The sequence below is a fragment of the Schistocerca americana genome, chromosome 2 (assembly GCF_021461395.2).
Source record: "Schistocerca americana isolate TAMUIC-IGC-003095 chromosome 2, iqSchAmer2.1, whole genome shotgun sequence".
Lineage (NCBI taxonomy): Eukaryota > Metazoa > Arthropoda > Insecta > Orthoptera > Acrididae > Schistocerca > Schistocerca americana.
The window spans coordinates 356,662,098-356,685,971 of record NC_060120.1 but is presented as its reverse complement, the minus strand read 5'-3'; the positions used below and the strand labels follow the sequence as shown (position 1 = coordinate 356,685,971).

Sequence of the window (23,874 nt, the reverse complement as noted above, 5' to 3'; positions counted from 1 at the left end):
CGTGCATCAGATGCTTGGAGGTCTTGGTTGGTAACTGCCCGTCGAAAGGATAGATGCTTTTATTAATAATGTAAGTCAGGAGTGTTACGTATGGCACTTTCTTCTCTTAAAAGTCTTGTTATAGAATGAATCTGGACTCACGTTGATCCTGACGAAAGCCAAAATAACATTGCATTACCTCTGTCAATACTGCTGTGGAGACGGTAGAACACAATGAACGATATAATTACGTGGGAACAATAATGCAGACTAGTAAGAACATTTAATTTAAAGGCAAATTGTCTCAAAGCAACAGAGCTATGTGCAAGTGAAGAAGATGGTCAATAGCTCGGCAAAGTAGTTTCAAAGGAAATGAACTGCATTCAAACTACCACGGTGTTCTCAAGCTTCGTAACATTTTAAGTGTGTATTTGTAAGATTATAACTTAGCCTTGCTCCGTACGAAAACAGCAACAAAATATGTATTGAGCTTTTGGCACATTTCCATACAAGCGGACTCGTAATTGTCTATAATAAAGCGACATACTGCACTAATGTGATTTACCACTGTACTAAATGTATAAAATATTAAACAGGAGTTACCTTTCCTACAGACGACTACGTACAACACTTTTGCACCAAACAGACCTCTCCATTCCTGGGAAAAGATGCAACACTGCGTAATATTCTCAATGTATTCAAATAGTTATCATGAATTTAGACAAGTACATTATGTGATTAATGTGATGAGTAATGCATGAAATATAGAACGTTTGTATAGTAATTAAGTTATGGACTAATGAATTGTGTATAATCTTATATACTGAACACTCATCTAAAGTATAAAATTTTTTCCTTCGTTCACGTAATCAAATCAGTATCCTTACACTTATTGGTACAAAAATAAATATCATTGTAAACTTTCAACAGGATATTACCAAGCCAGTAGTATAGCTCTGAAATTAATCCTGACAATAACGTGTAAAATATCCTACTACAAATAATTATGTTTTTCTAATTGAAAATTTGAATAAAATACTAAAGTCAACTATGTGATAATTTTAAAGTCAAGTTTTGACTCTTCTGGGGATAACGTAAGTGAATTTCGCAGCTTCTAGTAAAAAGTCCAGAGTGCCCCGGCGATGGTTATTCAAAGAAAATAACATATTCAGTCATACCATAGTTGCTGTTACGGATAGTGCTCCAAGGAAGATTATTCAGATGTTGGCTTAACATTCCCTAAGTATAAGTTGTAGCGGCTATTTTCTATTCATCCACTGAATAGAACTCAAAACATTACATCCAATTTTTCCGTACTGAATTAATGGTACTGTGTCAGTTAATTACAGAAATTTGCTTAAAAATATCTGTAGTAAATCTTCATACACCGGTACAGTTTTACAATACAAATAGTTACTAAAGATTAGAGTGGGCCTTTAAATGGCGTATATCTTAGTTGGGTATGTCTGGTATTACGTGGTGTTTGCAATCTCCCACATCGAACGTCTCTAAGTTTTTATTGCTGTATATTGCATCACTAAGGACATATATACCACAACAGTCACCATGTTAAGCAATTTGAGCTTATGACCATAAACATTTAGTCTCAGTGTACAGATAACACCTTTCTTCGGACATTTGGAAAGAACATCGCTCCTAGGCGCACCACACCATATAACAACAAGGGATGCCGCCCACAGATGCCAGTAGATAATCAATGAGGCAATTCAGTTCGAGAACGGTATTTATGCCACCCAAGGGTACAATACGTTTCCATGGGCAGACGCAGAAGCGCGGTCTTGTTATACCTTTGACTTATTTTCATTGTCTCCTGAATCGAGTAGTTATATCTTAAGAACCGGTACACTCTGGTTTCCAATGTGACCCTCTAGAAGTTTTTGTTGTTAGAATCCTCGATCCCCTATGTACTTCACGAAATTACAAATTATCTAATGATCCGAACGACTAAAATAACGTAGTTACTTTATATATATAGTTAATAAAATACTTGGTAAATTATTACGTTGTGAAGTGAGAAAAATTAATACTTAGTGATTGTGCAACGTACCAATTACGATACTAGCTGCTATAACAAGACCATTCAAACAAGTTATTATTTCAGTGACTTAACAAATAAAAAGATGCAAACGGTTCCTGTATTTATCCCTTCCTCTTATGCTACGTTTTAGGAACATCCAGACAGTAAAATTTATTTCTGAGAAATATATTTCCTATATTGATTTCAGTAGCTGACAACACTGACAAAGTTTTTACTTCTCATTTCTTAATCGTCTGGTGTCCGCATCTCAGAATTGTGCGAAGGGTAGTCGTCAGATTTCAATTATCAACAGGCAAAAATCAAGTTACGACCGTGGATCTTGGTGGCGTCATGTCGTGACCACCCTTAAATCCAAATCAGAAAGCAAGATAATCAATGAAAAACAACACCTAGCATTAAAAGCACTTTTATTACGTAACAAAAGAAAACATGGTCCGTAGTAGGATGTAATGTAAACGATCAGATCATGTTTTCTTTTATTAAGTATTTAGAGGCTGCGGATCCACACAGAAACAAAATTATAAAAACTTTTATTACGAGCAGCATCGTACAGCCAGAATAGAACAGAATTGAACTCCTGAATGCCATTTATACAGACATTGAATGTTCTAGAATTCTGTAATTTGTACACCCATGGAATATTGTAGACTATACAGGCATTAAAAACATAGGGTGTTTCAAGAACCTTCCACAAACGACAAATACTAAATAACAAATAATAGCTGTGAGACGGGTTTAAACAGGCCACACACAGCACGGCAACCACAACGCTGACAATCACGCCACACTGCTAGCGCCGCATCTTACGTCTTTGCTGCCTCTCTTGAAGAAACAGCTATCTGCTGTTACAGAAGTTGACATTGCAGTCGACTACAGCACCTTGGATCTAATCATTTTCAGTGTTCCTCTATATGACAGCGGTGGTAGATCCTCCTCTTCTGGCTGTGTTGTCGCTGCCTCTCCACAGTGATGAGCGTCGGAAATAGCCTTCACATCGCGATCATCAGGTGGCTCTTCAGTTTCCTTGAGCCCCCCATCGTCGATCTGCAGCTCAGGACTGCAGTAGGCCTTCATACGGAGTATACGGACGATGCCTCTGCCCTTTTGTCTTCTTGATGAAGGCTCATAAACCTCGACATCTTATGTACATCCGCCAAGCAACGAAGCACTTAATAAGGTCGAAAGTAGCGCTTTAATAAATTTTCTAATAGTCCCACTTTTCGCACAGGTATAAAAGTCTATAAGAACTTTCCTGGGCTATACCTCACTGCCCCGTACTTCGCGTTACAGCGCTCTCGTCTTTCTCCTGGGCGTCCAGGGTCCGCACGTGTTTCCTTGCTTCTTTGGCCCTAGTGATGAGGTGTTTCACGTAGTCAACCTGAATACCGTCCGGTTGAAACGGGAACAATGCAGCCATTGTCGTTTTGGCCTCGTGACCTAGAAGCAGAAAAATGGGGTGAGGACTGTAGTGTCTTGCTTTCTTATAATCTACGCGAATTTCATGCGTATAACGGCTCACATAGTGTCTAATGGAACGGTAGAGACCTGGCCACTATACCTGCATCTGATTCTGTCTATAAGCTTGACGAATCCCTGGTTACCTGTTGTCGTTGCGTCTTACAATCAATACAAGGTAGCCGGCCATAGCTAGGGTGCCGAGCAAACATTTCCGCCTGTTATGTTTTTCAGCAGTGCTTATTCTTCTCTCTGTTCAGTAGCAAAGTCGTTAAATTCAGCGGTGACTGAGATTTCATACATGCTGCGGTATTCCACCAAAGCATTCCTGGAAATGCAGTTGGGTCATTTTGTTTGCGTCTGCTATTGTGTACCACAATGACGTCGCACTCCTGAAGACTCAGTGCCCATCTCACCAGTCGACCTGACGAAGGCTAGTCGGCCAGCATAGAGATCGATGTTGTGTCAGAATGGGAACGGTTTGCCAAATAAATACGGCCGGAACTTGTAGGCGGCCCAAATACCTGCAGGGCGGTCAGTTGCAGAGCAATTCACATCAGACAGGAAACATAATCTGTGTTGTGTTGGCAGAAGAGCCAGCACCGTGTTACTAGTGGAGGCCGAAATAGACGCGTTTTACCTCACGCAGGCTGGAGTGAGGAGGAAAGAACTATACTGACGTGAGGTCTGGAACATGACAAGGAATTAGAATTCAGAAAGCGGACGTAATTAGTTTGATACTTAACTTTAATCCATTAATGATGAACGTCGCTCTTGACGGTACATGAGTCACAATATTATCTGTTCAGAAGACATTCGTAGTAACTGAATATGGCGACTTGCTAGGTCGTAGCAAATGACGTAGCTGAATGCTATGCTAAACTGTCATCTCTGAAAATGAGAGCGTATGTAGTCAGTGAACCATCGCTAGCAAAGTCGGCTGTACAACTGGTGCGAGTGCTAGGGAGTCTCTCTAGACTAGACCTGCCGTGTGGCGGCGCTCGGTCTGCTATCACTGATAGTGGCGACACGCGGGTCCGACGTATACTAACGGACCGCGGCCGATTTAAAGGCTACCACCTAGCAAGTGTGGTGTCTGGCGGTGACATCACAATCTGCAAACATAAGCTATACCTTTTCAGCACCTTTCTGAATTTGCAATAGAACTGCACCAATACCAGAAACACTACTGCCGAGGTGAAGTTCTGTCTCAACATTCTCATCATACAACACCAGAGATGTTAACGCTTCCTTAAGGACAAGAAAACAACTTTCCTGATCCTCGTTCCTGGAAAATTTAGTTTAACGCGCAGTGTTTATTGCAAGGGACCTGCCTTGGTACAGAGTGTGAGTACAAATCGAGAAAATTTGTCACATCACGGATGTAGAATCTATTAAGAAAATCTGTGACCTTACTTTGGATCAGGTCGGACGCCATCGCCATTAACAAGGTGCCCCAAAAATTTTATTTCTTTGGCAAGAAATAGGCACTATTTCGGATTCAAATGTCTTCGAAAACGACAATGTCGGACATATCGCAAGGACACGTCGTCCATTTAAGATGTCGAAGCAACTTGCCCATCATAGGTCTGAAAGTGGCTGGAGTGTTACACAGTCCAAACAACACACCTTTTAACTCATAGAGACTATCAGTAATATGAATGCAGCCCCGATAAACCTCGATTTCCCAGTAGCACGTCTGCATGTACATAGTCTAGAAATATTTTACTCCTTTCAAGCAGTCGAGAGTGCCATCAGTGTGAAGCAATGTATAGACATCTTTCTTTGTGATTTTTTTCAGTCATCGGTACTCGAAGCAGAATAGGCCTGTACAGTCCTCCATCTTCACAAGGACCACAGGAGAGGACCAAGGACTCCTGAAGGTGCAAGAATGCGATCGTAGTATCTTCTCCAATTTCTCCTGGGTTATCCACCATTTAGCCAGCAATACTCTATATGAGCGCTGGCTAACTGATGGACGATCCCGAGTATTGACATGACATTTTACTTTGACCACTAGCCTGTCTTTCATCTTCTTCAAATTTGACAGCATCCGAAAATTGACGCTGAATGGCTATCCTTCGTCGGTACTCTTTCTTGGTCAGGCCAAATCCTATTGGTAGTTGGTTAGTACTCTTCTCCCTTGTGTTGTCCGTAGTGGTAGCGGAGCATTATTCTTTGTCGACGACACTAAGCTGCTCTTCCTGGGCTGCTTCAGTTCCCCCTTAGTACACACCTATAAGGATTAGTTGTGGCTGCTCGTAACAGTTAATGATCCAGAATTCTCCTTGACCGCCTACATGCTTAACGATCGTCTTTGGCACGAAGATTTCCTTTGTGAGCCTCAATAGCTTCTTGCAATAGAAAAAAGCTTCCTACGTAGATTGGAACTCAAATAGTGGCAACACTGCTGTGGAGACGCTATGCAATGGAATCTACTATTGTCGCTGACAGCACATGTCGTTGACATACCTACTTTACCTCCGATTAAATGGACTCAGCCGTCCCACATCACCTGCTTGCGCACAATCGAGGGAAAAACAGTAACTTGTGAGCGAGCGGTCTAACGTAACGGCGTCACTATGTTTTCTAAACTGAAACAACGGAGTTGGATCAAGACTGAATGTGCCAGAGGTCGTACAGCTCGACAGTGTCATCAAGGTCTTCAAGAGGCGCGCGGGGAATCGACATTGCCGTACAGAACGGTGGCACGTTGGGTAAAAGCCTTCAACGAAGGTCGGCAAACTGTGGCAGGCATGCATCGGGCAGGTCGTCCTAGCGTCTCTGAAGAAGATGTGCATGCTGTTGCCGAGTTAGTGGACAGTGATCGACGCCATACAATTCGTGAGCTCGTCCACGAAACCGGATTAGCGCACACGACTGTGCTTCGCATCCTGAAGGAACGCCTGGGCATGCGAAAAAACTGCATCACGATGGGTTCCGCATGACTTGACGAAAATGCAGAAATGGATGCGTTACGACGCTGCTCAGACGCACTTGGAGCGCTATGAGCGAGAAGGAGAGGCTTTCTTACGCCGTATCGTAACACTGGATGAGACGTGGGCCCCAGTATGGTGAAAGTCATGGTGATTCTCGCGTACGACTGTGATGGTGTTATCCTAACGCATTACGTTCCTCCACAGCAGACCGTCAATGCACAGTATTACTGTTCGTTTTTGGAGCATCACCTGCGACCAGCGAAAGAAGCGGCACTTTCTGCGCAACCCACCCATCATTTTGCACCATAATGCGCGGGAGCATACAGCGCAAGCTGTGGCTGATCTGTTCGGTCGGCGGGCGCATACAGCGCAAGCTGTGGCTGCTCTGTTCGGTCGATGGGCCTGGGAAGTACTGTACCATCCACCATACTCACCGGACATAAGTCCTTGTGACTTTGATTTGACTCCAAAGATGAAGGAACCACTTCGTGGCATTCGCTTCAGAACTGTTCCAGAGGTTCTACGGGCAGTAGACCGCTCCATCAACAGAACAGGCTCTGCTAACGGTATACTGCGCCTTCCACGTCGCTGGCAACGGGTTCTACACAACGCTGGTGACTGCTTTGAAGGACAGTAACAGGTGCAAACATGTAACTCTTTCGTGAATAAATAGTTGCCACTATTTAAGTTCCAATTCTTGTAGTTAATCTGAGCATCCCGATTGACAACTGTAACTCATATTACTGATGATGGCAGGATAACCAAGTCTTCAATGGAAAACAGCCGCCTGCAGCAATATTTGTTATGTGTGCTTGTTGGAATAGCTTGTCAGTCCTGGGCTGTGCTCTTCCACAGTCCCATCCGAGAATACCATTATGAGTACTTTCGGTTAAAGCGACAAATTCGAAGGGCTGTGTTTTGTCCCTGGTAGTTATTCTTAAAACAAATGTTCCTGTCGGCTGAGCATATTTCCAATTTGTGACTATCATCAGAATCACAGCACATAGCCATCTTGATCTGACGACGACAAGTATCTGACTTTACAGGAGAGGAAGCCGCTGTGTCGACTAGCGCCCGGACAGGCTGATCGTCAATGATGACCTCAGTGAGATTTCCTTATGTCTTGGTGATTGCTGTCCATGGAGGACTTGCATCTGTGGCGGCCTCATTTCAATAGACGCACGCCTGGGTTACGCGAGTGGCTGGTACCTCTACAGAGATGACATACACCGGCTACAGCGTGCTGGGAAGCGACCTCGTCTGGACCACGGACTTCGTCCGATAGGTTGACTATAATCTTCTGCAGTTGACTGGCGTAAATGGAACTATTGTGATGGTTGACATCTCATGGCGTAGTAGGCATCGAAAATTCGCCTTCTTTCTCTGCAGCAGGATACAACATGTGCACAGTGGAAACAAACCGGCGTGTTGTCCTCTGTCCTCCAAAGTCTGTTGTTGTACGGGCTTCCTACTTGGCGTAGGAGTTGGTTGCACCTAGGTTGGCTGTTTGCTGGCGTGTTGTTTGGCAGTATAAGATCAAGTTGGCAGAGTCCATTGTTCCTGATATATTTGGATGGTGATGGAGATTAGTGCTGAAGACTGACACTCCTTCAGCATCCTCTATTACTTCCTGATGTGTGGGGTCGACATTCATGGCTGTCATTTTTCATGTACTTAGCCCGACAGTTCTGGGTGCCATAAAATGCTGCACCTGTTCTCTCACAGCCTGTCGTATGAGAGAGGCGAGGTCGTGGTAGTCTTCCACAATTGCCACAGGGACCACATTTGGAAGCCGGTCATAATCATTTCGCACGATTATTTTCTATTGCACTTTCCCTATTCACTGGCATCACTTGATAAATTCTTCTCCTTTTGTGACATCCTTTAGCAAAAGAACTTGTTTACATGTCTTCTGCAGCTCCTTTAATTAAGTGTGAATTTTTGTCACCTTCTGTCCAATATGGATTCACATGTAGCACAGCGCCAAAACATCCTAGATGTACGACTACGTCGTACACCCATGACATTGGTCCCTTTCTTCAACTATTCTTCCTCTAAGTGGACTTTGCTACTGACAGTCGTCTAACGTTTTCTTTAGTTCGACCTGTAATTTGTCCCAGCTATTGAGATTCTCTTAATTGTTATCCAACAATTGATGGACTGTGTTGTCTAAGTAAAAACATACATTTGCCACACACATCATGTGTCTTCCCAGCTGTTGAATTTGGCAGTTCAGTTGAATCCTTTCAGCCATTTCGTGGGGTCCTGACCAGCGCTTCAGAAAGCGCTAATGAATTACTAATGTGCAGCTAACTTACTGCTGTTTTCGATTCCATAGGTTTCTTGAATATACGGATCTTGTGATCGAAGTATTGCTTTTATTCTCGTTCCTGACGATGTAGGAGATGGCTTTGATGTTGTCTAATTGATACCAAAGTATATAGATGTTTGGAAGTACTCGGCGTCTCCACCGAACAATGTCACGTCGGAAGCACACTCAAATCTAAATCTGGAAGCAGGGTCGTCAATGAAATAAAACACCGATCACTGAAAGCACTTACAGCCGGAACAGAACTGAACTCCTGGACCTTCGTCATTATGGAAATCCCTGCCACGCAATAGTTTCTTTACCCGTCGAAAGAGGAAGAAGTCTGTGGGTGCTATGTCAGGACAATATTGGGGGTGGGGGGAAGGGAGGGGGGGGGGGGGGTCGAGCGAAACTTTTATAGTCCTGTGTGTGAGGCTTCACATATACAAATCGCTAGTAACGCATAAGCCATTTTCAGAAGTATAATACCATTTTGTAGCGCATAACTGGTCAACATTATCTGAATTTATGGTGAAAGTCACAAAATTGTGTCATGAGCAGCAGAAATGTATCCAGAGCGGTTCCAGGTAAACAATGTCTAACTCATCCCATATTGTTTAATACCATCAAAAGACTTCGCAATACCCATATGGCCACCAGCTGATTTTTATGATTTTGGTGTAAAACATTTTTGAACCTTCTCCATTGCACGCAAATATCGCACGATGATGGAGTGATCAAAGTTCCTCACATTTGCCGGTTCTTGAATGCACTGACGTGCATCATTGTGGATTAATGCGTTTAAACGACCTTCATCAAATTACTGAGCGTGGAGAGTCACTAATGTCGAAATGTTCCTCTTTAAAACGAAAAAAACGTTTATTGCCACGCTATGTGCAATGGCAGGATGCCCTTACACAGCGAAAATGTTTCTGGCTGTCTCCACTGCTTTCACCCCTCTATTGACCTCGAACTGAAGAATACGTCGGAAATGTTCCGATTTCTCCATTTCATTTTCTAGCGTCCAAAGCTACACACACTATTTCCAAATGACAAAATGACAATATGTAAACTCAAGTAGCAACAGTGAACTACAAATAAAAAATGACATCATCATCATCATCATCATCATTTAAGACTGATTATGCCCTTATAAAATTCCTCCATGATCCCCTATTCAGTGCTAACATTGGTGCCTCTTCTGATGTTAAACCTGTTACTTCAAAATCATTCTTAACCGAATCCAGGTACCTTCTCCTTGGTCTGTCCCGACTCCTCCTACCTTCTACTGCTGAGCCCATGAGTCTCTTGGGTAACCTTGCTTCTCCCATGCGTGTAACATGACCCCACCATCTAAGCCTGTTCGCCCTGACTGCTACATCTATAGAATTCATTCCCAGTTTTTCTTTGATTTCCTCATTGTGGACACCCTCCTGCCATTGTGCCCATCTACTAGTACCTGCAATCATCCTAGCTACTTTCATATCCGTAACCTCAACCTTGTTGATAAGGTAACCTGAATCCACCCAGCTTTCGCTCCCATACAACAAAGTTGGTCGAAAGACTGAACGGTGCACAGATAGCTTAGTCTTGGTACTGACTTCCTTCTTGCAGAAGAGAGTAGATCGTAGCTGAGCGCTCACTGCATTAGCTTTGCTACACCTCGCTTCCAGTTCTTTCACTATGTTGCCATCCTGTGAGAATATGCATCGTAAGTACTTGAAACCGTCCACTTGTTCTAACTTCGTTCCTCCTATTTGGCACTCAATCCGTTTATATTTCTTTCCCACCGACATTACTTTCGTTTTGGAGATGCTAATCTTCATACCATAGTCCTTACATTTCTGATCTAGCTCTGAAATATTACTTTGCAAACTTTCAATCGAATCTGCCATCACAACTAAGTCATCCGCATATGCAAGACTGCTTATTTTGTGTTCACATATCTTAATCTCACCCAGCCAGTCTATTGTTTTCAACATATGATCCATAAATAATATGAACAACAGTGGAGACAGGTTGCAGCCTTGTCTTACCCCTGAAATTACTCTGAACCATGAACTCAATTTACCGTCAACTCTAACTGCTGCCTGACTATCCATGTAAAGACCTTTAATTGCTTGCAAAAAATTGCCTCCTATTCCATAATCTCGTAGAACAGACAATAACTTCCTCCTAGGAACCCGGTCATACGCCTTTTCTAGATCTATAAAGCATAGATACAATTCCCTGTTCCACTCATAACACTTCTCCATTATTTGGCGCAAGCTAAAGATCTGGTCCTGACAACCTCTAAGAGGCCTAAACCCACACTGATTTTCATCCAATTGGTCCTCAACTAATACTCGCACTTTCCTTTCAACAATACCTGAGAAGATTTTACCCACAACGCAGATTAAAGAGATACCTCTGTAGTTGTTACAATCTTTTCTGTTTCCATGTTTAAAGATTGGTGTGATTACTGCTTTTGTCCAGTCTGATGGAACCTGTCCCGACTCCCAGGCCATTTCAGTTATCCTGTGCAGCCATTTAAGACCTGACATTCCACTGTATTTGATGAGTTCCGACTTAATTTCATCCACCCCAGCTGCTTTATTGCACTGCAATCTATTGACCATTTTCTCCACTTCCTCAAATGTGATCCTATTTCCATCATCATTCCTATCCCACTCTACCTCGAAATCTGAAACATTACTGATCGTATTTTCGCCTACATTGAGCAACTCTTCAAAATATTCCCTCCATCTGCCCAAGGCATCCACAGGATTCACCAGCAGTTTTCCTGACCTGTCCAAAATACTTGTCATTTCCTTCTTACCTCCCTTTCAAAGACTGCTAATTACACTCCAGAATGGTTTTCCAGTAGCTTGACCCATAGTCTCCAACCTGTTTCCAAAGTCTTCCCAAGATTTCTTCTTGGATGCTGCAATTATCTGTTTGGCTTTGTTTCTTTCTTCAACATAACTTTCTCTGTCTACCTGAGTTCTAGTATGTAGCCATTTTATATATGCCTTCTCTTTCCTTTTACAGACTGCCTTGACTGTGTCATTCCACCAAGCTGTTTGCTTCATCCTACTTTTACACACTACTGTTCCAAGACATTCTTTAGCCACTTCTAGTACTGTGTCCCTGTACCTTGTCCATTCCTTTTCCAATGACTGTAATTGACTACATTCAACTAACTGGTACCTTTCTGAGATCGCTGTTATGTACTTGTGCCTGATTTCCTTATTCTGAAGTTTCTCCACTCTTATCCTCCTACATATGGACCTGACCTCCTGCACTTTCGGCCTCACAATCCCAATTTCACTGCAGATTAAATAATGATCAGTGTCATCAAAGAATCCCCTGAATACACGTGTGTCCCTCACAGCCTTCCTGAATTCCTGATCTGTTATTATATAGTCAATGATAGATCTGGGTCCCCTGCCTTCCCAAGTATACCGGTGAATGTTCTTACGTTTAAAAAAGGAGTTTGTGATTACTAAGCCCATACTGGCACAGAAATCCAAGAGTTGTTTCCCGTTCCTGTTGACCTCCATATCCTCTCCAAATTTACCCATAACCTTTTCATACCCTTCTGTTCGATTTCCAATCCTGGCATTAAAATCACCCATGAGCATAACACTGTCCTTGTCCTTTACTCTAACAACTACATCACTGAGTGCCTCATAAAAACTATCCATCTTATCTTGATGTGTCCCTTCACAATGCGAATATACTGACATAATCCTAATTTTCTTGCTAGACACTGTCAAATCTATCCACATCAGTAGTTCGTTTACATACCTTATTGCAACTACGCTGGGTTCCATTTCTTTCCTGATGTAAAGCCCTACACCCCATTGTGCTATTCCTGCTTTGACTCCTGACACGTAGACCTTGTATTCTCCCACTTCCTCTTCTTTCTCACCCCTTACCCGAATGTCACTAACAGCTAAAACGTCCAGCCCCATCTTACTTGCAGCCTCTGCCAGCTCTACCTTCTTCCCACAGTAGCCCCCATTGATATTAATAGCTCCCCATCACATTACCATTTGTTTGCAAAGTCGTATCTTAGGAGTCCCTGGTTTGTCAGTTAGAGGTGGGACTCCGTCACCTCCAAAGGCCCGAGGCATTTTGCTCTGATTGTTGCCAGCATCATATTTAAAGTACCAGGGAAGCAGGTTGCTATCCTTACTTGCCCCGAGTCCCATTGAGTTTTACCCGTAACGGTTGAGGGACTAACCGGTGAATTTGGTAGTCTTTGCCGTATGAGCACAAAGGTGACCACGACTCAGAATATGTCCGAGATGCCCAGCCTTATTCCAAAGTAACTGGTATCCCGACTGTCGGGACCACTTGGCCTCTCATACGTTGCCCGTGGTTCATGAACTAGGACATGACTACAGGAACCCACACCATGAACCACTTATAAAAAATGACAATCGATAAAAACTCAAAGCAACCGGAATACCAACATGCAAAACAAAGACGTTACGAACATACACTCCTGGAAATGGAAAAAGAACACATTGACACCGGTGTGTCAGACCCACCATACTTGCTCCGGACACTGCGAGAGGGCTGTACAAGCAATGATCACACGCACGGCACAGCGGACACACCAGGAACCGCGGTGTTGGCCGTCGAATGGCGCTAGCTGCGCAGCATTTGTGCACCGCCGCCGTCAGTGTCAGCCAGTTTGCCGTGGCATACGGAGCTCCATCGCAGTCTTTAACACTGGTAGCATGCCGAGACAGCGTGGACGTGAACCGTATGTGCAGTTGACGGACTTTGAGCGAGGGCGTATAGTGGGCATGCGGGAGGCCGGGTGGACGTACCGCCGAATTGCTCAACACGTGGGGTGTGAGGTCTCCACAGTACATCGATGTTGTCGCCAGTGGTCGGCGGAAGGTGCACGTGCCCGTCGACCTGGGACCGGACCGCAGCGATGCACGGATGCACGCCAAGACCGTAGGATCCTACGCAGTGCCGTAGGGGACCGCACCGCCACTTCCCAGCAAATTAGGGACACTGTTGCTCCTGGGGTATCGGCGAGGACCATTCGCAACCGTCTCCATGAAGCTGGGCTACGGTCCCGCACACCGTTAGGCCGTCTTCCGCTCACGCCCCAACATCGTGCAGCCCGCCTCCAGTGGTGTCGCGACAGGCGTGAATGGAGGGACGAATGGAGACGTGTCGTCTTCAGCGATGAGAGTCGCTTCTGCCTTGGTGCCAATGATGGTCGTATGCGTGTTTGGCGCCGTGCAGGTGAGCGCCACAATCAGGACTGCATACGACCGAGGCACACAGGGCCAACACCCGGCATCATGGTGTGGGGAGCGATCTCCTACACTGGCCGTACACCACTGGTGATCGTCGAGGGGACACTGAATAGTGCACGGTACATCCAAACCGTCATCGAACCCATCGTTCTACCATTCCTAGACCGACAAGGGAACTTGCTGTTCCAACAGGACAATGCACGTCCGCATGTATCCCGTGCCACCTAACGTGCTCTAGAAGGTGTAAGTCAACTACCCTGGCCAGCAAGGTCTCCGGATCTGTCCCCCATTGAGCATGTTTGGGACTGGATGAAGCGTCGTCTCACGCGGTCTGCACGTCCAGCACGAACGCTGGTCCAACTGAGGCGCCAGGTGGAAATGGCATGGCAAGCCGTTCCACAGGACTACATCCAGCATCTCTACGATCGTCTCCATGGGAGAATAGCAGCCTGCATTGCTGCGAAGGGTGGATATACACTGTACTAGTGCCGACATTGTGCATGCTCTGTTGCCTGTGTCTATGTGCCTGTGGTTCTGTCAGTGTGATCATGTGATGTATCTGACCCCAGGAATGTGTCAATAAAGTTTCCCCTTCCTGGGACAATGAATTCACGGTGTTCTTATTTCAATTTCCAGGAGTGTATTAGGCCTCAACCTAACACATAGCTTCTGTTTATCTGGTTGGAAGACAGCCGTTGATTACAAAGATTTTCATTTTTTTGTTGTGTTGGAGCTGTTATTGTAGGCCTAACGATGACCGCTTAATGTGGTTTTATTAATGCTCAAGTGCAATGAACTTGCGTTGAATAAAGCGAGGCGGTTTGGCTGCGTGTCTGTCATGTCAGGACTGAGACTGCAGAATGGCAAAAAAATGGCAAGCGACAGATGTTTGAAAACTGTGGAGGCATAGTGAGAATACACGAATAGCTTTTAATACAGGTAACTCCGGCAGCAAGCAGGGAAGGAGTATATTATCCCAGTCACATGGCCCATTACTTTCTCGGTTGTAGTGTGCAGCAAATTAAGGCCAAAGTAGCTTAAATCCTGTAGGATAGGAGGATACACATGACTGTGATGTTGGAACTGATATATGGCAGTAATAAAAGTATAAATGATACAATGATATCGTTGCTGGTGATGATAAATTGTGTCTTTACCCTGCGTGAAGTGATGCTACCCCACGATAATGGCCGTCCGCATTCTACTAGACAGATAACATTATACAGGCGTTGGGTTGGGTAGCCATTCCGCACCCACCGTATTATCCTGATTTTGCGCCCTCAGACATTCACCTTTTCCGCTCTAGCGAATAACGTCAAGGAAATTCCTTTCCGGAAGAAGATACGCTCCGAACATGGCTCGACGACTTCTTCGCCTCAAACTCACGTGATTTCTACAGTCGCGTAATCGGAAGTTACCCCAGCGTTGGCAGACCACTGAAGGAGAACATGTTACTCATGACTAAATCATCTGTTATGTGTATCTGTTATGAAACTCCCTGGCAGATTAAAACTGTGTGCCGGACAGAGACTCGAACTCAGGACCTTTGCCTTTTGCAGCCAAGTGCTCTACCATCTCAGCTATCCAAGCGCTTCTCATGACCTGTCCTTACAGATTTACTTCCGCCAGTACCTCGTCTTCTACCTTCCAAACTTCACAGAAGCTCTGCTGCGAATCAAGCTTCTGTGAAGTTTGGAAGGTAGGAGACGAGGTACTGGCGGAAGTATACATGTAAGGATGGGTCGTGAGTCGTTCTTGCGTAGCTCAGCTGGTAGGGCACTTTCCCACAAAAGTCCTGAGTTCAAGTCTCGGTCCGGCACATAGTTTTAATTTGCCAGGAAGTTTCATATCAGCGCAACTCCGCTACAGAGCGAAAATTTCATTCTGCAATTGTTATGATTACTGAAATTATGAAAAAAAGCTAAAAACAGGTGCACTGTGGCATGTCGACCATATTCGTTCAAAACGTACGCCAGAGCAGAAGTGAGTTGCAACAGAGCCAGCGGCAGGAGGCAATAGTGTTGTGCATTGCGAAGCAAAACACGGCCGACAGGCATTGCAAAGCAGAGGCAGCTTGTCACGGTACAGCAAAAAGACGCTGAAATAAGCTAGCAGAAGGACAGAAGCATTTCACACTAACCACCACAGAGATGTTAGAGTACAGGCCTTAAGTCGTGAACAAACATAGTCTGGAGTGTTTAAGTCCTCAGCCATTCGTGTACTAAAATATTCTCTTCTCAGTATCACAGCCTACACCACAAGCCTGTGACATCCGGAGTGGCATCCCAGTACGCACTACAGGATCTGCTCTTCGACCATAGGACAGGCAGCCCGCCCTGAGCCACGAGAGCAACAGGCATAGGAGCAGAGAGCTGCCCGCTCGCTGAAGAGAGGTCACGGCACCTCTGCAGTTCAAATGGCTCTGAGCACTATGGGACTTAACATCTGAGGTCATCAGTCCCCTAGAACTTAGAACTTAAACCTAACTGACGTAAGGACATCACACACATCCATGCCCGAGGCAGAATTCGAACCTGCGACCGTAGCAGCAGTGCGGTTCCGGACTGAAGCGCTTAAAACAGCTCGGCCACAACGGCCGGCTATCTCTGCAGTATCACCTACTGTACTGCCGCATTGTCATCACGGTCCAATTGGAGAAGTTGCTGACAGTGGCATTCGAGTGACGCTATGCTCGGCCTCACTTTTTGTGCTGTCAGCGGTACTGGGTGTCTACTGTTTCACATGAGAGGCAACTGGATGAGTCCACCAAGCTGTTCCTGATGTACTACTGCCAAGGGCTGGAATAAAGAAGTTAATTAAACACATCTACTGTCATCCTGATGTCTCATTTTACTCTCCACGGGTAACAATCCATGGTTCATTTAACAGCACCAACTTGATACATCATGCACTAAGCATAAGAAAATAAAGTTCATAATAAACATTAGTCACAAAATGTGACATTGTTGTCTGTATTACTAGATGGTCACCTAGTCGTCCAGTCTTAATTGCGGGTTGCCTGTCTAACAGCTTCCAGGGTAACAAAAACTTTATTTTCAGTTCTTATAATTATTGAGCGATTTTAAGAATTAGTCTACCATCAGGAGATGCACTCTTATGTTAAAGGCTTAACACAGTAAGCTAAGTATTGGAAGTTAGAAACTGTGTACTTGAGATAGTATGCAAATTACCCAGACCACATTAATCCAATTTTTGACTCTGGGAGCATTTAGCGACTTTCAACAAACTTTACACATAATTTCAAAAGTTTTCTGAAACTCTTCCTTGCTGATTGAACCGTGAATTTAATTTCAAATTTTTTTCTTATAGAATTTACTTTATTTACTAGCGACTCATCAAGAACATTAACACATTTAATCACACTAGGTGAGCGTGGAAGTAGTTGCCAGGAAGTAAGTGATGGAAAATGAGATTACTTTTAACAAACGTGAATTTTATTCCTAAAAGCTTTTCAAAAACAGATTTAAAATTAAAAGCGGAAAAGCACCCTCGAAATATCAAGTAACAATTTTATTTGGAGGCAGAAAAAACAATATTAACAGTAGCAGCCTTCGGGCTGAGAAGCTTGCCTGCTCCCTTTCAACACGGCAGTAGTCATGACTGCTCACAACAACCTCTGAAAGAGTATACCGGTGCAAATCTGCAACACACCAGATTACTTTAAACTAAAAATTTTTTAACAACTCACACAAACACGTAAACTATGCACCCGTAAGGGGGATGGCAATGGTACAACACTAAAATTATTTGCCACCGAAAGTGCAATTTTTTTAAGGCCTCTTGCGGTGGAAGGGTAGCAACCTTATAACCTAAAATTACTATTTAAATAAAACCCATAAAATGCAGACTTACATAAAATGAACAACATACTCTACATTACACATATACCACCTCGCAAGATGATAGGCAATATAAAAACATATTTCCAGAATTCGGCCTTTAAGCAATAAACTCGTTAAAGTCGAATACGAGCAACATGACAGAGGCAGCTATTAACGTATGGCAGATTGACAGGGGGGGGGGGGGGGGTGTTACTAAACAATCCTAACCGCAGATTGCTCTAAGCCTCCCCCATTCCACAAGGGAAAAACGGACCACCCAATTCACAAATAAACACCTTCCTGCGGGTGGCAAACGGAGAAGAATGGTGGGACGACCCCAAAACAAAGCGGCTGGTGACCTCACCAAGAAAACAAATAGATTTTAACAAGTAAATGAAACAACATATCTCCAATCACTTAACTTCTAATAAACTGCGATTTCTGGCGAAGACCTGGCGCAGCACCCCTAACGCTCTCCCGAACCGTCCGCTGCCAGTCGCTTCAACGGATGCAGGAAGGCGCGCCAATCTCCCGTCTCACGGCGTCGCAGCTCGTCCCGGCAGCCGGATGTCGTGGTTTCGCTCCTGTTGCTCTCGTGTGATCCGCGAAGCCACTATCCCTTTCTATACGGCGCTGCCCACTGGACTCACGTGGGGACCTCACGTGCGCCGACGCTCAAGGCGGACAAATCATCTCGTGTCTCAGTGCGCGACCGACCAACCGACCGATCCAACCGCCAATGACCGTTGCCAGAGCAACTCGAGCAGACTGGTGGCCTAACGAGCAGACTCAGATGCAGGAACTCAGCCCCGACTTTGTGTCCACTAGCTGAGTTCTGCTACTGGCGGAGTGGCAAGACTCTCATTTTCTGGCTTTAAAGTTTGATCCAAACGACAGACATACTAGCACTCCGACCACCGACAGACACTAACTGCCGCACAAATGCAAACGAGAGACAGACCACCAACTAGTGACGCGAGACTGACCTGGCCTCACTCCGACTGACCCCTGTGCCGAGTTTTTTTTTTTTTCTTTATTGTGATTTTAAAACCCGTAGAAAAGGTAGGCTGGCAGCAGCACAATACGCCGCTCTTCAGCCAAAGATAGTACAATGATAAAACAGAGAAGACACATGAGTTGGAACAAAACGGCGGGGAAAAAACAGTAGACAAATGAACATAAAAAAAACATGAAGCCGTTCACACTCGATGACAATCCACACAACAAACTGTTGACACGAAGCACAAACACTGAAGATGTCGATGGCACTGGTGAACGATGGAGTGTGACGGTGAACACTGAACACTAAACACGACGGCACACACGAGACATTGATGGCGATGATCTCTGGCGCGCGAATGTCCACTTAGCGTGTGCAGGTCCGGGGACCTGCCAAGAGGGGAATAAGGGTGAGGTGGGAGAGAGGGGAGAACAAGGATGCCAATGGCTGAGGAGATGGGGGGAGGAGGAGAGGGACAGGGGAGGGGAAGCCCAGGGGAGGAGTGGGGAGAAATGGAGGAGGGAGGGAAGAGGGAGAGAAGGGAGGGAGGGTGCCCAAAGGAGCAAACACAGGAAGAGGGTGGGAGGATCAAAGTTGGTAGGAGGGGTAGATGGAGGGGAGGAGGGCATCATCAGGGAGAGGGAGCTGGCGGAAGCCACCTTGGGAGAGGGTAAGGAGGGTGGAGAGATGGAGACCGGGTGGGACGTGGGGATACAGGCGCGTCAGCGGGCGGGGGTGGGAGAGGATGGGCGAGATGAGCGGGAGAGGAGGATTGAGCTTGCGGGAGGTGTACAGGATCCGTATCCTAGCCCATGCCGAGCTGATAGCGCCCCTTTAATGCACGTGAACAGGCAACCTTTCCGCTTTCCCACCAGAGGGAGGCACCAAAGTTGCGATTACCACAGCGGCGCCACCGTCAGAAACGGAGGGCGACTGCTTCACACAACGCACTGCGGCGTGCTCTTCGAAACAGCAATTATTTACCACGGCTCTCTGACACCCCCGAAAACATAATGAAAGAAAAAAGTTTATTGCTTACTACATTTTCGTTGTTCATGCAGTAAAGCTTCAGCATTAGGTATAACGATTTGATTTGTTACTTAATTACCACTAACTCCACTCACAACTTATTTTTCAGACAGTATCCACATATATTGTTGCGAGTACCCGCAAAATTATATCATTGTATGGTACAAAAGTCAGGAGATATTATGTGATAAACACTGATATGCGTGAAATGGATGTTGTACATGAGAGTAAGTGTGGTGTCACCACCAGACACCACACTTTCTAGGTGGTAGCCTTTAAATCGGCCGCGGTCCGTTAGTATACGTCGGACCCGCGTGTCGCCACTATCAGTGATTGCAGACCGAGCGCCGCCACACGGCAGGTCTAGAGAGACTTCCTAGGACTCGCCCCAGTTGTACAACCGACTTTGCTAGCGATGGTTCACTGACAAAATACGCACTCATTTGCCAAGACGATAGTTTAGCATAGCCTTCAGCTATGTCATTTGCTACGACCTAGCAAGGCGCCATATTCAGTTACTATTGATATTGTGAGTCATGTACCGTCAAGAGCGACGTTCATCATTAATGGATTAATGTTAAGTATTCCACCAGTTACGTCCGTTTTTCTAAATTCTAATTTCCTTGTCCTGTTCCAGACCTCACACCAGCCTGCATGAGCTAAAACGCGTGCATTTCGGCCTCCTCTAGTAACATGGTGTTAGCTCTCCTGCCAACCACAACAGTTAGATTCTTTAAAGAAGCGGTAGTGGGGGGCTACCGATACAACACTAATCAGCACCCAGAAGTAGTTAAGAAAAGTTAGTCCAAGCAACAGAATTAAAAATCACCAAGCAACCATATGTTCCAAAAATGAAAACTACACAGACCTACATCATTTTTAGTCTGTCTATCCACTGATACATGAACAAATTTCAGAACATGGAAATACTACAGAAAAACTCAAAAGTTCTGTATCAGGTCGTACATATGCTGTTGTATACATTCCATAATAATTTCAAGGATTTCAAAAACAGACAAGGGGAGATATTTGCTGAGAAAATAAACAGGTATTTGTAAAATGACGTATCAGAGAAGTTACGTGTCCTAATATTCTGACTGACAAAACACGAGGAGCCATAACATATCAAACCATAAAGTTGGGGTCTGTTTGATTTATTTGACCAATCTAAATTACGAAGACATTACTTTGAAATACGACAAAAAAACACTGAATAATTTAGTATTCATAAAAGTTCATAAGAATTTATTTGAATACACGCCAAAAAGCGCAAATCTCAGGGAGTCACAATTATAAGGAAAAACTATAATAAAGAAAACGATATAACTTCATTAATAGTCAAAAATTATATGTAGATTTACTCGTGATAACTGAAACAAGCAGCATAGGTAGCGAATAATGCAGCTCAATACCAGTTCAGTCGCTCTTATAAAGCGGCTAAAATCGGTATATTTAAACCAGTGAAAATACCTTCCAATCAAAAGTGATACTGAGTAAAATCTGTTGGGTGACACTGACGGTACCATTAAAATCCCAGAATTTTCCTGCAAAGACTTCCTAGTTTCTCTCTGTAAACAGCAACAGCAAAATTCAACTCCTATACCATTAACGTCGTGTTACTGGGTCTGTTGATGGTGGGACGACCCCAAAACAAAGCGGCTGGTGACCTCAACAAGAAAACAAACAGATTTTAACAAGTAACCAACTTTGATCCTCCCACCCTCTTCCTGTGTTTGCTCCTTTGGGCACCCTCCCTCCCTTCTCTCCCTCTTCCCTCCCTCCTCCATTTGTCCCCACTCCTCCCCCAGGCTTCCCCTCCCCTGTCCCTCTCCTCCTCCCCCCATCTCCTCAGCCATTGGCATCCTTGTTCTCCCCTCCGACCTCCGCACTTTTCTGGTGCAACTGTTCTTCGTTAATACCTTTAACATTTTCTTCAAGTCAGATTACAAAACAAATTTCTTTTCTCCCCATTTCTATTTAGTTCTTCCTCATTAGATACATAATCTACCCAACTAATCTTCTGCATTCTTCTGTTGCACCATAGCACCACATTACACTGTTCGTCATGCATGTTTCACTACCATATGGCTACACTCCATACAAATACTTTCAGAAAAGATTTCCTAACTATTAAACCCGAATTCGATGTCAACAAATTTCTCTTCTTTAGAAATGCTGTTCTTGCCATTGCCGGTCTACATTCTATATCCTCCCTACTTCAGTCATTATCAGTTATTTTGATGCCCAAATAGCAAAATTCATCTACTACTTTAAGTGTCTCGTTTCCTAATCTAATTCGCTCAGCATACCTGATTTAATTCGACTACATTCCGTTATCCTTGTTTTGCTTCTGTTGATATTCATTTTAAATCCTCCTCTCAAGACACAGTCCATTCCGTTCAACTGCTCATCCATGTCCTTTGCTGTCTCTGACAGAATTACAACGCCCTCGGAACCTCGAAGTTTTTATTTAAAAAAAAAATTGTTCAAATGGCTCTGAGCACTATGGGACTTAACATCTGAGGTCATCAGTGCCCTAGAACTTAGAACTACTTAAACCTAAGTAACCTAAGGACATCACACACATCCATGCCCGAGGCAGGATTCGAACCTGCGACCGTAGCGGTCGCGCGGTTCCAGACTGAAACGCCTATAACCGCTCGGCCACACTGGCCGGCTTTTTATTTCTTCTCCCTGAACTTTAATTCCTACTCCAATTTTCTTTAGTTTCCTTTACTACATGCTCAATATGCAGATTGAATAACATCAGGGATAGGCTACATACCTGTCTCATTTCCTTCTCAACCACTGCTTCCCTATCATGCCCCCTCGACTCTTATAACTGTCGTCTGGTTCCGTGCAAGTTGTAGACAACCTTTCGCTCCCTGTATTTTACCCCTGCTATCCCCAGAATTTCAAAGAGAGAACGCCACTCAACTTTGTCAGAGGCTTTTATAAGTATACAAACGCTGTCAATATAGTTTTGCCTTTCCTTAATCTATCTTTTAAGAGAATTCGTGAGGTCGGTATTCCGACGAGCGCGACGCACAGTGTCAGCGCAACTGGCAGTAGCTAGATGTCCAGCTTAGTCCAGCCAGCAGGACAACACTATGACAATGTTCTTCTGCGAATAACTCTGGAAAAAACTGTATGCGCGCGGAGGAAGCCATTTTTGTTAGATCCCCGGCGTTGTGTCACTGCGGTGGACGCTGCACGGACATGAGTGCACTTAACTGATGGCGACACTACTCATTTTGAGTGCATATGAGATGTAGTCAAAACAGATATGTATCCTGCGTACATACCTTCGACCAATTTCCGTCAGTTTTGCACGACACTGAAATATCATTCCTCTCTATCAGAAGAATAAGCGACAGAACTTTTAGTTTCCACATATTCCTACGCTTTTTCGCTGTTTCATGCTGAAATCTTCTGTTTTCTGTTAATGCAACATCGCCTGCATGCGTGCACTGTACAACGACGTAACGTGGGCGTCTGGTTGCAGGAGCTGGCCGCAGTCCACGGGCTCCAGCTGACTGACACGTGCCTCTTCTCAGAGAGGGACTACGTCTCCATGAAGCCTTCAATACAGGAGATGGACCGCATCGTGGCTGACACCTTCCAGAGGACTAGAGGTACAGGCGGTTCGCTACTGTAGTCCCGTAATCCCTATATGTGCTCTACAAGGTATCAATCTTTGTGGGCGTAGTGCAGCTGTACTAATAATGGTAATAGCCATATAACAGGGTCCTCACTATGGCCGTATGTGCATTCTCGCCTTTTCTTAAGTGTAATATTCTAGTGGAAGAGTCCTAGGACCACGTGTAGCATAGTTAGCCAATTCATACATCCACAACACCGACTTCCTGCGTTAATAAAACAAATAAGCGTGATATTTGAAATAAATGTACATTTTTGTGGGTTGGTCACATGGACTCGTCGGTGCTGAAGGAAAAGTCCAAACTCGTCTATTGCACGTCAATATATAAGGCAAAC

General features: G+C 44.5%; 1 protein-coding gene across 1 annotated transcript in view; it reads left to right on the top strand.

Annotated features, from left to right (window-relative positions):
• Positions 1-23,874, top strand: part of LOC124594011 (guanylate cyclase 32E-like) — a 491,656-nt gene that overhangs the window by 30,883 nt on the left and 436,899 nt on the right. Inside the window, exon 3 of the mRNA XM_047132363.1 lies at positions 23,384-23,513. Within this exon, the coding sequence (XP_046988319.1) occupies positions 23,384-23,513 (130 nt within the window). The remainder of the gene's footprint in view (positions 1-23,383; positions 23,514-23,874) is intronic.